The sequence below is a fragment of the Triturus cristatus genome, chromosome 9 (assembly GCF_964204655.1).
Source record: "Triturus cristatus chromosome 9, aTriCri1.1, whole genome shotgun sequence".
NCBI lineage: Eukaryota > Metazoa > Chordata > Amphibia > Caudata > Salamandridae > Triturus > Triturus cristatus.
Window position 1 is genome coordinate 172,719,225 of NC_140592.1, and position 14,422 is coordinate 172,733,646.

Genomic DNA, 14,422 nt, shown 5'->3' on the forward strand with positions numbered 1-14,422 from the left:
TCCCTGTGCCTGCTCTTTCCGCCACTAGCGCTGGGATGCCTTGGGGTACCCATGCACTTAAGAAGTGTTAATTGATAATAATAACCTACCAAATGCAGTGGGATAGGTGGGTCTACATAGGGTTATAGAAAGGTGCACAATTAAAATTGCATCAGAACCAGGACAAGTCAATGTTCATCATTTAATAATCTTGCGTTGTAAAATAGTAAATTAGGGTAGTGGTTGTAAGGAAACCCTGCTATTCGGGTACCAGGGTTCCATAGTGTTGTTAGGATCCTTTTTATTAATCTGGACCTAAAATGCTTCACTAAAAATTTTGTGTTAACATATGTAACCTATCTTGGCAAAACATGGCTTAAGTAATGACCTTGGAGAAGGACCACAGGTGTGTGTTGGTCTGTTGTGAGTGTCAAATCTCAACTTCTGTTGATGCTCTTGAACGCCAACATTTGGTAAGTTGTGATAACAAGCTTAGTCATTTGAACTTGGCTTTCATGAATAGTTTAACCTGAAATAAAAGAAAACCACCTCGAATTTCTTCAGTAAATTTGCTCTGCAAGGGATTGTTTTTTGACCAGACAAATCTGGATTGATGTTAGGTACGCTACATGTCTGTTGAGGGAATCCCTTGTACCATGGAATTGTCTACACCAGATATGAATTTTGGAGGCACAGTATACTGGAGAGGAAGTACTATGAACTCCTCAACAGATGCACAACATTCGCACAATGGTGGTGATGTAAACTGAAGAGTAATTTGGTCTTTTCTTGTTCGCCACTGAAAATATCTGTTTGTTGTTTAGCAAAACCCTTCTTCACAAGAAATCCAGCAGAACTGAAAGGAAAATTCATTCACACCAAACTGAGGAAAAGCAGCCGAGGATTTGGTTTCACAGTTGTCGGTGGAGACGAGCCAGATGAATTCCTGCAGATCAAAAGCTTGGTACTTGATGGCCCTGCCGCACTGGACAGCAAAATGGAAACCGGTAAGATGACTGTCTATTTCTTCCTAAACACACTGAGGTTACCTACTCTATATACAATGGGTAGAGACCTTCTAATGGCTGCTGTTAGACCTGGCATCTTTGGCGTTGTTTCCCCTGACTTTTTGCCTCTACCTCCTGTATTTTTTACGCTGTGCTGGATTTTGTTTTTGCTGGTTTAGATGCTTTGGGCACTTTGCCACTGCTGATCGGTGTCAAAGTGCAAGTGCTCCCTAGGTAAATTGTTATATTGATTGGTTATCCATGATTGGTATATTTTTTTCACCTGTTAGCCCCTAGTAAAGTGCACTGAGTGTGCCAGGGCTGGTGGTTCAAATGCTACTAGTGGGCTTGCAGCACTGATTGTGCCACCCACAGGAGTAGCCCTCAAATGGTGTTACAGGCCTGCCACCGCAGTGCCTGGGTGCTGTTGCTAACTGCCATGCTGACCTGACCAGTGTCCACACTGGCCAGGCCTAACCCTTCCCTTTCTGTACACATTGGACATCCCTATGGAAGGCCCTAGGTACCCCCCGGGGCAGGGTGCAGTGTATGTGAAAGGTAGAGCATGTGTACAGGTGTAGGTGACATGCTCTGGTAGTGAATTACAGCCATTTTCGTTTTTCACTATTGAAAGGCTATCTTGCCCATAGGCTATAATGGGGAATGCTGAGTATAGTGTTTACCTGCATATCTTCCCGTAGGAGCAAGATAGAAAATTAAAGTCTGGTATCCCTGAACTCAGAATTTAATAACACATCTTTTAGGAAAGATGTTTTTTAAATCCTGTGTGTGAAAACGGCACTTTTAGAAAGTGGCTGTTTACTTTTCTGCCCTTTCTGTGTGCCTTGGCCTGTTTGTGAATTGACTGTCTGGTTTGTGAGTGACAGGGATAGGGGTGGCTCCCAGAGGCTGGATGAGTCAGCCCAGGGCTGAATAGGGAAATTCCCCTGTAGATGGGTGGGAGGAGTAGCACCTGGGTCTGAATAGGGCTGTGCCTGCCTGCCACAATGCTGGCTCCACCCCCTGCTGGGCGTCTGACGACCCTGCCCCTCTCTCTCAAAGGAAAGAAGAAACCAAGTAAACAGAGTGCTCCAGGACTGACCAGAACTGGTTCTGACTAGGCCAAGGCCCCTCTGCCTTCAGAGGACGAAGGATTTTTGGGTATAAGTATTGGGACCCAAACTACAGAAAATTTAGATCAACCTGGAATCACGAAAGAACCTCTGCCAAGGAGAAAGCTGGAAGACTGAAGAAGGAGGACTGACCTGCTGTAAGGCTGACCTGCAGTTGCTTTGCTGCCAAGGAGAGGGGAAGGACTTTGCTGTGTCCCCTGGCTTGAAGGAATCTCCAAGGGCCTGAGTAGAGCTGGCCTCCTGTTGAGAAGTCCCAGGAACAAAAGGATCTCACCCCCAGCTTCCCCCTGAACGCTGCTGTGTGAGTTCTGCCCTTCCTATAGTGCTTGATCCAATTGTGGGGCCTCTGAAAGTGGTGCCTGCTGTTGGGAAGCTGACCAAGAGAAAAGAAGTAAAAGATCTGCAACTTTTTCACGCACCGTCGGCTTAGCGAGAACATTTCCGTCGCCGCAAAGATCGTCGCAGCACCTGTCGCCGTTGCAATGTCAACGGCGCGTTCATCTTCGGAGCGCATCGCTCCCGGAGCGGGAAGATTCCCATCGCTGCGAGTATCATCGCAGAGCCTGCCGTCGCTGAGTGAGATCGTTGCACCGCTCGTTAGCGGGTCGCATTTCGTCGCTGCGAACATCGTCGCAGAGTCATCGAAGATCGTCGGACCGCTCGTTAGCGGGTCGTATTTCATCGCTGCGTACATAGTAGCAGAAACATCGAAGATCGTCGCATCGTGCCTTTGCGAGTAAATTTCTACCGGAGAAGCTATGTCTTGGAATTCATACAAGTATCGCCTCACTCCCCATCCAGGCCGGATTCGTCTCACACGCCCACAGCGGGATTGTCGCATCGCCTCCCCAGGGTCTCAGGACTGACGCTGTTGCTTGTTTTTCGACGCCTGAGCGCCGCTAGTAACTTTTATCGCATCACCAGGTACTGTTGGCTAAAATCAACGCTAATGTGGATTATTTTGTCGCTAAGAACTCTTTTGAAACCATATTCTTGAACTGTGTATTTTGGATTTTTGTTGTTTTGGTCTTGTGTAGTTTATATAAAAGTACTTTATTTATCTACACTGGTGTGGAGTTCATTTGTGGTGTTTTCACTGTGTTACTGTGAGTGGTGGTACAAATACTTTAAACATTGTCTTTGATAAGTCTGTCTGCTCGTGCCAAGCTACCAAGGGGGTGAGCAGGGGTTATCTAAAGAGTGTATCCCCCTTACCCTGACTAGAAGCAAGGGTCCCTATTTGGACAGTGGTACCTACCCCTGCCAACTAGAGACCCCCAGATCTAACAGCTGCACACTGTGAATCTTGATACGTTGAATCCTCCATACAGTGGAATTTTCAGGACGTAGAGATTGGGCCCTTCAGACTTCTTTCTAAAAACTGTCCACTTGTCCAGATCTACCCTCTGTGCTGCCATTCAGTATGAAAAGTATTTGTTTTTGCAATGTCTGACCTGCCTTTCAATTCAGTTTTATCCTATTTTCCTTTTCTTTACTTAGAATAACTAGTTGTTTTACATGTATTAGCCAGAAATGAACCACAGTTGCTTTAGATGGGCAGTCTAGAACCAGAAACTATGCAAAATTAATAATTGCCAGTATACTTTAGAAACAACTGGGCTCCATCATGCACGCAACACCATGTCAAGCTGTGCAGATGGCCAAACATTTGACACCAACAACAAATCCAGATCATTTTACTAATCTGCATATTAGCCACCCATAAGTTAACTTTAATATACCTTACCCATATCATTGCTTTAAAGTTACATAACCTAGAAAGATGCCTCCCCGCTAAACAGCTACAACATGCTGAGAAATAGACATTGGTGCACACTGGGAGAATGAAAAAGCCATTACTTTGCAGTTCTGAAATTATCAGAGACTAGAGTTAGTTTCCTAAATTCCCCAAGTGCTAAGGGGCTAAGCCAGTTGCAGAAATCTGCTACACTAACCTAAACAACGTAGAAAGCCATGGAAAATGCATCCAACCAAAAGGAGTAAAGGGAGCACAAATCCATATGTTGCTTAGAAACTGACATGAGAAAAATATGACCAATCATGCAAACATACAGATGTATGTAACATCTCTACAAAATAGTGCTAAAATTATGGAGGAATTTATAAAATCTAAAATACAGTTTAAATCTAACCAAAAGAAACAAAAATACAAGAGAGTACTTAAGCAATTACTAATAATTGGCTTGTAGATCATGAGACACGCATTCTGTAGTCTATCATGAAAAACCCATTGAAACACCACAATAGCTGCTCAAAGGCCTAGTTTCGGCGGTGTAAACAGCTTGGTGAACCTCTAAAAAGACAGGAGTCTGTGCAATATCAAGATGGATGTAATGAGAAATCCCCATGACTGATGTAGAAAAGGCATGAGCAGACATTTTAGTGCAATAAAAATGTTCAGAATTTTTAAATGAAGAGATTCCTGGCTCCTAACTGACATGGAATCAGCAGAAAATCGAAATATCCTGTCAGATATTCAAGCTGACCAACAAGTGTCTGCAATATTCTCCAATGCACTCAAAATAGAAAATATTGCTGCAATCAAAAAGAATATTCCGATTCGAAACCTCTGGAGTCCAGATGTGTTGTGAAATAAAGCGCCCAATTCCGTGGAGAAAAAGGGAAAGATACAGGCAAGCAGTACAGAAAATGTCATTTGGGGAGAAGCCTGGAATTTAACATAGACCGAATCTGAAGGGCAGAGCTACCAGGTTCTTAAGGTGTGAGGATGAGGAAAAAGGAGGATAAACTGGAAAATGCTACAAAAAACACTTGTGTGGAATTAAACTTCCGAAAGCGACATGAGTCAGACCCTCTTAGCCCGAGGAAATGTCACTGTGCAAACACCTTTAGATACAATTAAATATATCTGCTTGTGGATGCCGCTCACTCCTCCCCATTCATAAGGTAGAGACGAGATCCCTGGAGAAGGGGGGGATCAGCTTGCAACCAATTGAGAGATCTCACTCTGTAGATCTTGCCCTTTTTGGATAACGCTTGGTACGTAAAGAACCCATATCGTGAATACATGTATTTGCTCTAATGTCCATTCAAGGGCAAATTAATTATTCTTACTCTGCTGGTCTGTGTAGGCACTGTAGAATTAAGGAAAGAAAGGGAGGTCCCCTACTAATCCAATCAGGGACAGGGGGAACGTGCAAGAAACAAATAAGTCCCTAATAGCAGTGAAGTTATGTCACAATATAAAAGTCTATTGGACAATGCTGGTAGTCTGGAGATTACAAGGTTGAAAGGACCTAACAGTTCTACAATGTCATAAAATCAACAATACAATTACACAATTAACAATAGAAAAAATCATATGTTTGCATTAAAAATGTATTTAATACATTTTTTATGCAAACATATGATTTTTTTCTATTGTTAATTGTGTAATTGTATTGTCCAATAGACTGTTTTATATTGTGCTATTGCACTGTAGCATTGTCTTTATTGTCTAATAAAGTGGAGGATCCTTTCACATTGTATTTACTTCTTTGATTGGTTGTCACTTTGTTGAGTGTTCTCCCACATGTTCATGTTGTCCACTTTATTTTATAAGTACAATGAAACAAATGGAGTCTGAAATGAGGTTACATGAGCAGATATAAAGAAGGGATCATTGGGAGAATAATGAACGCCTTTGAAGGAAATTGGAAAACGTTTTTGTGAATGCTATAACAAAGACAAAAATGTAGCAAGTAACGTGGGCCTGCCCACATTACTTTACGTATTTAGTAAATTCTCAAACGCAAGCCTATAAAAAAAAAAAATGTTTTTTTATATAAAGTGAGATTTATACAGAGTAGGTGTACTTATCATTTGAAGAGGAGTCCAGTAAAGCACAATTTGTTCCTACACACAGTAAAGAAAATATTCTCTTCTTGGCCATCCACACCCTCTTGCAAGTGTTTCAGTTCATTTTTGTTTATAAAGAGTTTTAATCCTAAACAAACAAATGTGTATCACCTTCGCTGAATTAATTTTCTTCATTGATAAATAATTGTTAATCCATTCTTGTGATAGGGTTTTTAGCGCTATTGAAAGCAAAGGCAGGTGAATTTAATTGTATTCCACTGTACTTGAGCAGGTAATGGCAGAAATTGGAGCTCATGTTAGGAAATTGTCATTTGAATTCTGCTGTAGCCTTGTTGGCTGCAACACTTAAATTAAAATGTTCCCCATCTGGATGCATAAATAAGTCTTCAAAGATTTTCATTAATTAAAATAAATGTATAGCATTCATTGCCTTGGATGACTTCCATAAATATCATGAGGCATTATCTGTTATAATTTGCAAGTTGGATTGTGTTCAAGGTTGGCATGTATTTGATAAAACAGATCTGCTTGAGAGAACATTACTTATGACTTCTATTTATAATCTAAATCTAGACCTAATGATTTTTCTGTTTTGTCTTTTTATTTTTTTATTTTAGGCGATGTTATTGTAAGTGTGAATGACACCTGTGTTCTTGGACATACTCATGCTCAGGTTGTGAAAATCTTTCAATCCATTCCAATTGGTGCCAGTGTGGACCTTGAACTCTGCCGAGGTTATCCTCTACCTTTTGACCCGGATGATCCAAATACAAGCCTTGTGACATCTGTCGCAATATTGGATAAAGACCCAATAATACTGAATGGCAAAGACAATTATGACTCACCTGCAAGCCATGGTAGTAAAAGTGGAAAATTGAATGGCTTGAAGGAACCAAGGCCAAGTAGCCCTGCTGATGTTTCTTCTAATGGTTCCCATGGTTACCCCAATGATACTGTCTCTTTAGCATCCTCAATAGCTACACAGCCCGAACTCATTACTGTACATATAGTCAAGGGACCTATGGGCTTTGGCTTTACTATAGCAGACAGTCCCGGTGGTGGGGGTCAACGGGTGAAACAGATTGTGGACAGTCCAAGATGCAGAGGCCTAAAAGAAGGAGATCTTATAGTTGAAGTAAATAAGAAGAATGTGCAGAACCTTACTCACAACCAAGTTGTGGACTTGCTAATTGAATGTCCGAAAGGAAGTGAAGTAACACTGCTGGTGCAACGGGGAGGTACGTGATATTCAACTTTTTATTTTTTCTTGTTGCTATGCTTTTCTTTTTGCTTTTAAGGACATAGATTGAATCTTTCAGCCAACTATACAGGTATTTTGGCAGTAGGTGACAAAACTATTCATACTTAAATGATTCTACAGTCTACCAGAAACTGTAATTGCAAATACCTTTTTAATGAAAATGTGGCACACACCGCTTGCCTATTAGAAGAATAACCAAGAGAAGGAATGCCTGCATTAGGAGATATATATTACGAGTTTACTAGCTGAAGGAATTAACACTGGCACGTTTTATTTTAATTTTAAATAAGACCTTGTGCTAACTTAATTTTTACTGCGTTTTATATGCAAACTGTTTATGGCAACCTCTGTTTTCTTTACTCACTGTTTGTTAGTTGTGAAAGCTGGGAGTTTGTTTTCTTAGCCAAATACTTTTATACGCAGATTTGCTGCCTGGTTCTTTATAACATAAAACATACAATCAAGGCACTGGCTAGCACCTGTTATCCCTTTTGGACTTTCACAAGGGTAATCTGTGGGCAATTTGGCTAAAATAGGGTTGTACCCAAGGCATAAGTTGCTGGTGACTTGACTCAGCCTTCTTAACGCCAGACTTCTGCAGTTTGTGTATAACCACACAAGAGACAACCAAACAACTAACAGTGGTGGCATAATGGGTTTCTGCACTCTACTCCAGAGAAGGAAAGATTTCCCATGTTTTGGCTGGGGGCAAAGGTTTTAAACAAATATATGTAATTGTAAATGGAAGAACATAGACCATTCAAACATTTAATTATACCGACAAATATAAATGTCCTCTAGGTCTCGTACATAATCTCAGCCAGGGGGATTTTTTGGTGATTATACATTTGTATATTGCCTCCTGCCCCAAATGCTATCCTCCTTTACATATACATGCCCTCTTTCTAATAGAAAAGAATCTGATCCTTCTTCTCGATGTGTTCACTCTTTTCATGTCCTCACCTGTCACCTTCATTTGACTCTCCATATATAAATTACGAAAACCTTGTGTTCGATGCAGCCATATCCACCAGCAACATGGCTTCTCATGCCACTGGTACCCGATCCGACTCTTTAATGTACCTGAGCAGACAGTGAGCAGGGGTGCTGCCTCTGCAGAACACTTTGGCTAGCTCACATTTAAGTACTGCAGAAGTCAATTTCTATTCTATTCTGCCCAGGGATCCTTTCCAGCATTGAGGTCATGCTCTATCAGGACACCTCTGCTTGTCCACAAGCAAGCGATGGGGAAGATTTGTTTGTAGTTTTGCATGCTCTGCATTCGAATATTTTCCAGCAGTGGGTGAAGGATATCATTTAAAATAGCTGAAAAGCCTGGTTCAACCATTAGCAAACAGGTTGCCTAAGAGTCTTATGATCTCAGTAGAATTAAATGATTTAAACTGTCTCAATTCAGAATTGGTGCATAGTCTACTAAAATTAACAGTAAAATTGCCTCACCCCTTCCAAATTGTAAACCTCAACTACGGTTCATTTCAGTGGCACTAACAAAGCCAAGATCAGCTTGTACATGTCTGCCTTAGTTCATGCCTCTCCCTGTCAATCCCACTGAGAGAGCTAAGCATCCAGGGTTTGAATTTTTAAATATTTCCTCTCAGCTTGATGCAGATTTCCGCTTTATGGCTTGATTTTGGAATCCTAAGATCCATTTCCGCATTTGGAGTCTGGTATTTATAGGTTCCAGCTCAGGAGATGGAAGAAGTTACTGTTCTTCCTTTGATGTTATGAATCCAATGATCCCATCGGTGCCTGTGTGTTCAGAAGAACATTACTTCTGTCTCAACAAAGGCATTCTGCCTCTCGGGGATGAGTCTGCAGCGATTTATGGAATACAACTCTTTGCTTAAGAAGTTCCTTGGAACCACCTCCATGTTTAGCCATTCAAACACATTTTATAGGGGATTTTAAAGAGTTGGAGAAATCGGTCTTGTTAACTCCAGCAAGCAATAGAGCGGAAACCTCTCCTTTTCAGCCAGAGCTAAAACGGAGCTGCATTAGATCGAGAACTGGTATGTTTACTTAATATTCCTGGTCAATTCTTCATAAGAGATCACATGACTTAGTCCATTGGTGTCTGTAAAAACCTCAAAGAACAATAAAGTGTTGTAGTCTTTCTTGCCAAAGAGCATCTAATGTTGCAACACTCAGTGAAATGCTATGATAGAGAGACTGGGGCGCAGATGTCTAGCCTACTCCAGGAAACTCAACATATTTTAGAACTCTAGTGAACAATAAGATATTGGTCCAGCAGTTTATACATAGAAGCTTAAACCACAAAGCAGTTGTGAACTCGGTTGTTATTCATGGCTCGGGATATTTGGCTTCTCCCCAGAGTGAAGTATTTTACTACTTTTGGCTGTGTAGCCTTCTGTGAATAGAGAAGGCAGTTAAAACCTACATTAGAATAGGACAATGCAATGCATACTGTACGTACTAAGAGAAGGGGCAAATGAGCCGGAGGTTGGGCATGTACAGATCAATGGTTAGAACGCCGGTTAAGGGGTGGTCGGGTAGTTCACAGGCGCAGTGGGTGATTAGAAAGCTCACTGGCTCAGAGTGGACAGGAAACTCAAGGAACCTGGGTAGGCTGGGTCGCTGAACGATCCAGCCAGGACCAGAGACAGCAGTTGGAAATTATGAACAAACTCCGCTAAAGATGGGTGATTCACTGGGAAAGCCATGCAAAATCTTATGAACAAAAAAGATCTAAAAATCCAGAGGGTAATGATTGAAAATTTCACAAGCCCCTGGGCACAAAAACGGACCTGCAAAGGGGCGGATGTTGACTGAAAAAAAGATATGATTGAGCGAGAGAGAGAAAGAAAGAGAGATTTTTACCCTCCTAAGACAGGAGGGGCAAAGATCAACATTGATTAATTTTGTGGAACCCAGACCAAAAGGGATCTTAAATCGGACTATGCTGACTCTATTTAGTCTTAAATTAGCTGTTTGTGGCAGAGAATCTGGGGATGGGCAGGCAAAGTGGACAGGTCTGGCCTTCAGCTAGGACAAGCCAGCCAACAGAAGAGGTGTGCGCAGGAACCCCTGCTTTACCTTCTACCCTTTCATTTGCGCCTCCCGGCAGGCATCTTAACTTCCTCTCCACCAAGCAAATTCCTCCCAGTCAGCCCTATATCTCCCTTTATTTGAGCCATGATTCAACATGGGGACAGCGCCTGTCCTCTATGTATAGCCGGATGATGTTGCTGCAGGCTTCCGCGGCCAGCAATACGGATTCCTGTGAGTGTCCAACATGGGGATTTTATGGCACCTACATGGTCCCTTTTTAGGTCGAGCCTAGAGACAGCGCGCAAGCGCTGCTCTGCGAGGCATGAAGCAATCTCGTATGTCTGGTTTTTGGCACGCCCTTGCTTTCTATTCGTTATTATGTGTGACGTTGTAAAATGCTGGCATTTCATTTGTTCATTTGTTAAATGTGTCCCTCCTTTGTGCGCTTCGATCCCTGCTACAGCGACTGGCCCTCTTACAGGTACTTGATCTCTTGCCACTTAATGCTGGTTGTGGCGCACTGTTGCTGTTTTTCGTCTCGGCTCGTTTTTGGTTGGCAGGTCTTCGGAATGCTTGTGCTTTTTACATTTTCATTAAATAGCACTTATCAACGAGGTACAGAATTAATCCTAATTGAGGGTAGAGGGCAAACAAGAAACATCACTTGGGTGCCATTACTGAGCAGTAATGGCCCCGCCCGCCATAGTCTCGCTGTGTGTCCAGCAGACAATCCCCTGTTTTAATTGCCCATTTCCTCTCCAGGGCTCTTCTACTCGGGCGGCATTCACGCCTCTTTCCCAGGGAAGGAGCTCTCGGGTAGCAGCTGCTGGGTGACACAGCCCCCCGGATGGCACAATGTTATTGGAATCGTACCTTGCACGTTCACAAGAGCATGGCAATATTCCATGGCACAATGTGATAGACATGTTACCTTGCACAATAGTCAGGCAATATCCCATTGTATAATATGATGGTTTGTCCTCTAGAGCAAAGCGATGGGTGTCATCTCTTGCACAATATTAGGGGCACATTCCATGGTGCTGATGAATACAGGCCCCAGCTAGGCCCGCAGAGTACAAGGGTTCGCTCTCCTGTAACAAAAACTAGAAGGAAGTTGGCACGGAAACTGCAAAATACAAAGACAGAGTTTATTAACCCTTAAGGGTGGTCCTACAACCTATACAACACTCTTCAGTATTGCATAGAGTAGCACAAAGAACTTGCATACACAGTCCCCTTTTATACACAACAGAGGGGCTCATAAGTAATTCATTACCTTTTATGGTCATTTTCAATACAGAACCAATATGTGGGCGGAGTTAACACACTCCTTAAGCCCGCGAAAACATGGTCAAGCAAGGACTAACTGATAACAGATGTGGTCAAGTCTGGGCATGCGCCAGACGGACAAAGGAGCTATTTATAGACTGTTACTAGGCAGATTACAAGAACAACTAGCGAAAAGGTAGGACTCTTCTCGTGCTGAGCACGTGGAGACACGACAATACAAAATGGAGTCCGGACATTAGTCAACATAAGACAAGAAACATGTTTTTGCAGCGTGAATCTTTCTGGATTCACTATGCTGTGCATTATTCCGCGATCTTGTGGTTGGGTCCGGATTCGTAGTCTTTTCTTTGTTTTTTTTGTTTTTTTGTAGCCCAGGTGGGCGTCGACGTACACCATTTGGTGCACCTCCCGTGACGTCGTCGTGCTTCCTGCGGAAGTCCCACCTTTGGGGCGCCATCTTCAGATTCTTTTTTCCGCCGTTGGGTCTGGATCGTCATCGGGAAGCTCCAGAATTACACTCGAAGGAAGAAGGAAGAAAAGCGAGTTTCGTCGATAGAAACACTAGAAGATATCAGGAAAGGAAAAGATTTCATCAGGAGCGCGAAGAAAAGAGGACCAGCGCCCTTTTTCTTCGACGGCCTTGGAGAATGCACGCTCAGAGACCCTGAGCGCAATGGACAAGACGCCATTCAAGTTCTGCCCAAACTGCCACCACAAGTTCGCGCAGAAAGACCAGCATCCGGTCTGCAACCTCTGCCTACCGGTCGATCACCAGAGTATCGACTGCAACGCCTGCTCAGCCTTCGCGCCGAAGACACTCAGGGTGAGAGAGCGGCAGAGAAGGGCCAACGCCAGCATGGATGGCAAGGGGAAGCCCCCGACGCTCTACGCTCTGGGCCTCTCCTCGGACGACGAGGACAACGACGCCGAGACTGCCGAAAACTTCACGGTCGTAGAGACCGACAAGAAAAAAGAAGACGAGGTAAGAGAATCGTCGAGCGCAAAACAGAAAGTACCTCGACAACACGAGGGTGACTCGAGAAAATCTGAGTCAAAGTCCACGAAGGGAGCCCCGGCGCCGAAAACTTCGACGTCCAAAGGGGGAACCACGGACAAGAGGCCGAGCGGATCCTTAGATAAGGACTCCCTGGTGCCGAAAGACGCCGAAAGGCAAGGGTCGCCGAAAGCATCCCATGAAACGGGCCGTTCGACGCAGAAAGAACGTTCGACGTCGACGCAAGTTTCATCGAAACGACCCGCGGTCGACGCCGAAAGCATCTCCGAGATGGAGAAAAAGAAGAGGCGGCTCGAGGCCGAAATGGAGAACATCCTTCAAAGAAAGGAGTTCGACGCCAGAATGAAGGAATTCAAGATTCCAACGGTTTCATCAACGGACGTCGGTGAGGTCGAAGACGAGTTCGACGCCGAAGGGCTGACAAGAGAACTGGAAGAGGAAGAAGAGCCCTATTATGAGGGAGAAGCCGAGGAAGAAGACCAACGGTCGTTCTACGAATCGGCGGCATCTACCAGCAACGACGTCGAATGGCACGATCTCGACACCGAAAACCCGGAGGAGCCCGTGGACACGTACCCTTCGAGGCCTTCGCCACCCGACGACATCGGGCTCTACAATATGGTGGTCAGGAGCGCAGCAATGGCCTTCGGCGTCAAACTCGACGAGGAGAAACCGAAAGCCGATTTTCTCGTCGAGACACTGCTCCCCATCCAGACAAGGAGCCAGTTCCTCCCCATGCTACAAAGCGTGATGAATCAGGGGAGAGAAGCCTTCAAGGAACCTGCGACCTGCCGGTCGATCACGCCCAGGACAGAGAAGAAATATAAGCACTCCTCCCTGGACCCCCCTTACATCAAGGGTAGCGTGACCGCGGACTCCATCATAGCCTCCACGGCCAGGAGAAGGGCCAACGTACCAGCAACTTCGGGCCCACCCCCGGATAAGGAGAGCAGGAGGATTGACCTCACAGGAAGAAAGGTCGAGAGGAACGCCGCAATGCACTGGCGCATGGCGAATTCAAATGCACTCCTCAATAGACACCAATACCAGCACTGGGATGAGATAAGGGAGTTAGTAAAGCACCTCCCCGAAGAATACCGGCAGAGAGCCTCTCACCTGATAGATGAAGGCAAAAACATCGCCAACTCCTGTATAAAGACGGCGTTGGATGGGGCAGAGACTTCAGCAAGACTCATGGCCATAGGGGTCACAGAGAGGAGGCATGCATGGCTAAGAATCTCGGTATTCAAACCGGAAGTGCAGAACAACATCCTTGGCACCCCCTTCAATGGAGAGACACTGTTCGGAGCAACAGTGGACGACAAGCTCACCCAGCTGAAAAAAGAAAACGAGACGGCGAGGTCCATGGGGGCCCTACAGCTGAGGGGAATGAGGCGAGGAAATCCCTCGAGAAGACCCTACGGTAGGGGAGGAAGCCAGCAGGGGACGTCGCACCAGGCGTTCCAACAAAGTCAGCAGGGTGAAGGTCACGGACAAGGTCAGCAGAAGCAAAACTGGCAATATCAACCTCGGGGCCAGTCCTTTCGCGGGAGAGGGAACGGACGTGGCCAAAGGAGGAGAGGGGGCGAACAGCCCTCGACGAAGTGACTCAGCACGCAAGAGGACGCCTACCCTCGTCAGGACCCCAAGGGTGAGGCGCAGAAAAGTGTCATCAGGGGGAAGAGAAAATTCAAGAGCCTACGAGCATACGACACCAGTAGGCGGAAGACTGAGGTTCTACCTTCAGGAGTGGCGGCGTATAACCACAGACAAGTGGATACGGAACGTTGTGCAGTACGGGTACTGCGTAGATTTGGAGAAAAGACCTCCAAACAGGAAACCAAGGGGAAGACTGAGATCGGCCCAA

General features: G+C 44.6%; 1 protein-coding gene across 14 annotated transcripts in view; it reads left to right on the forward strand.

Moving 5' to 3' along the window:
• MAGI1 (membrane associated guanylate kinase, WW and PDZ domain containing 1) overlaps positions 1-14,422 on the forward strand; it is a 1,064,730-nt gene that overhangs the window by 886,011 nt on the left and 164,297 nt on the right. For all 14 annotated transcript variants that reach the window (XM_085624690.1, XM_085624691.1, XM_085624696.1 and 11 more), the window contains 2 exons: positions 804-986; positions 6,577-7,197. In XM_085624690.1, coding sequence (XP_085480816.1) covers positions 804-986; positions 6,577-7,197 — 804 coding nt within the window. The remainder of the gene's footprint in view (positions 1-803; positions 987-6,576; positions 7,198-14,422) is intronic.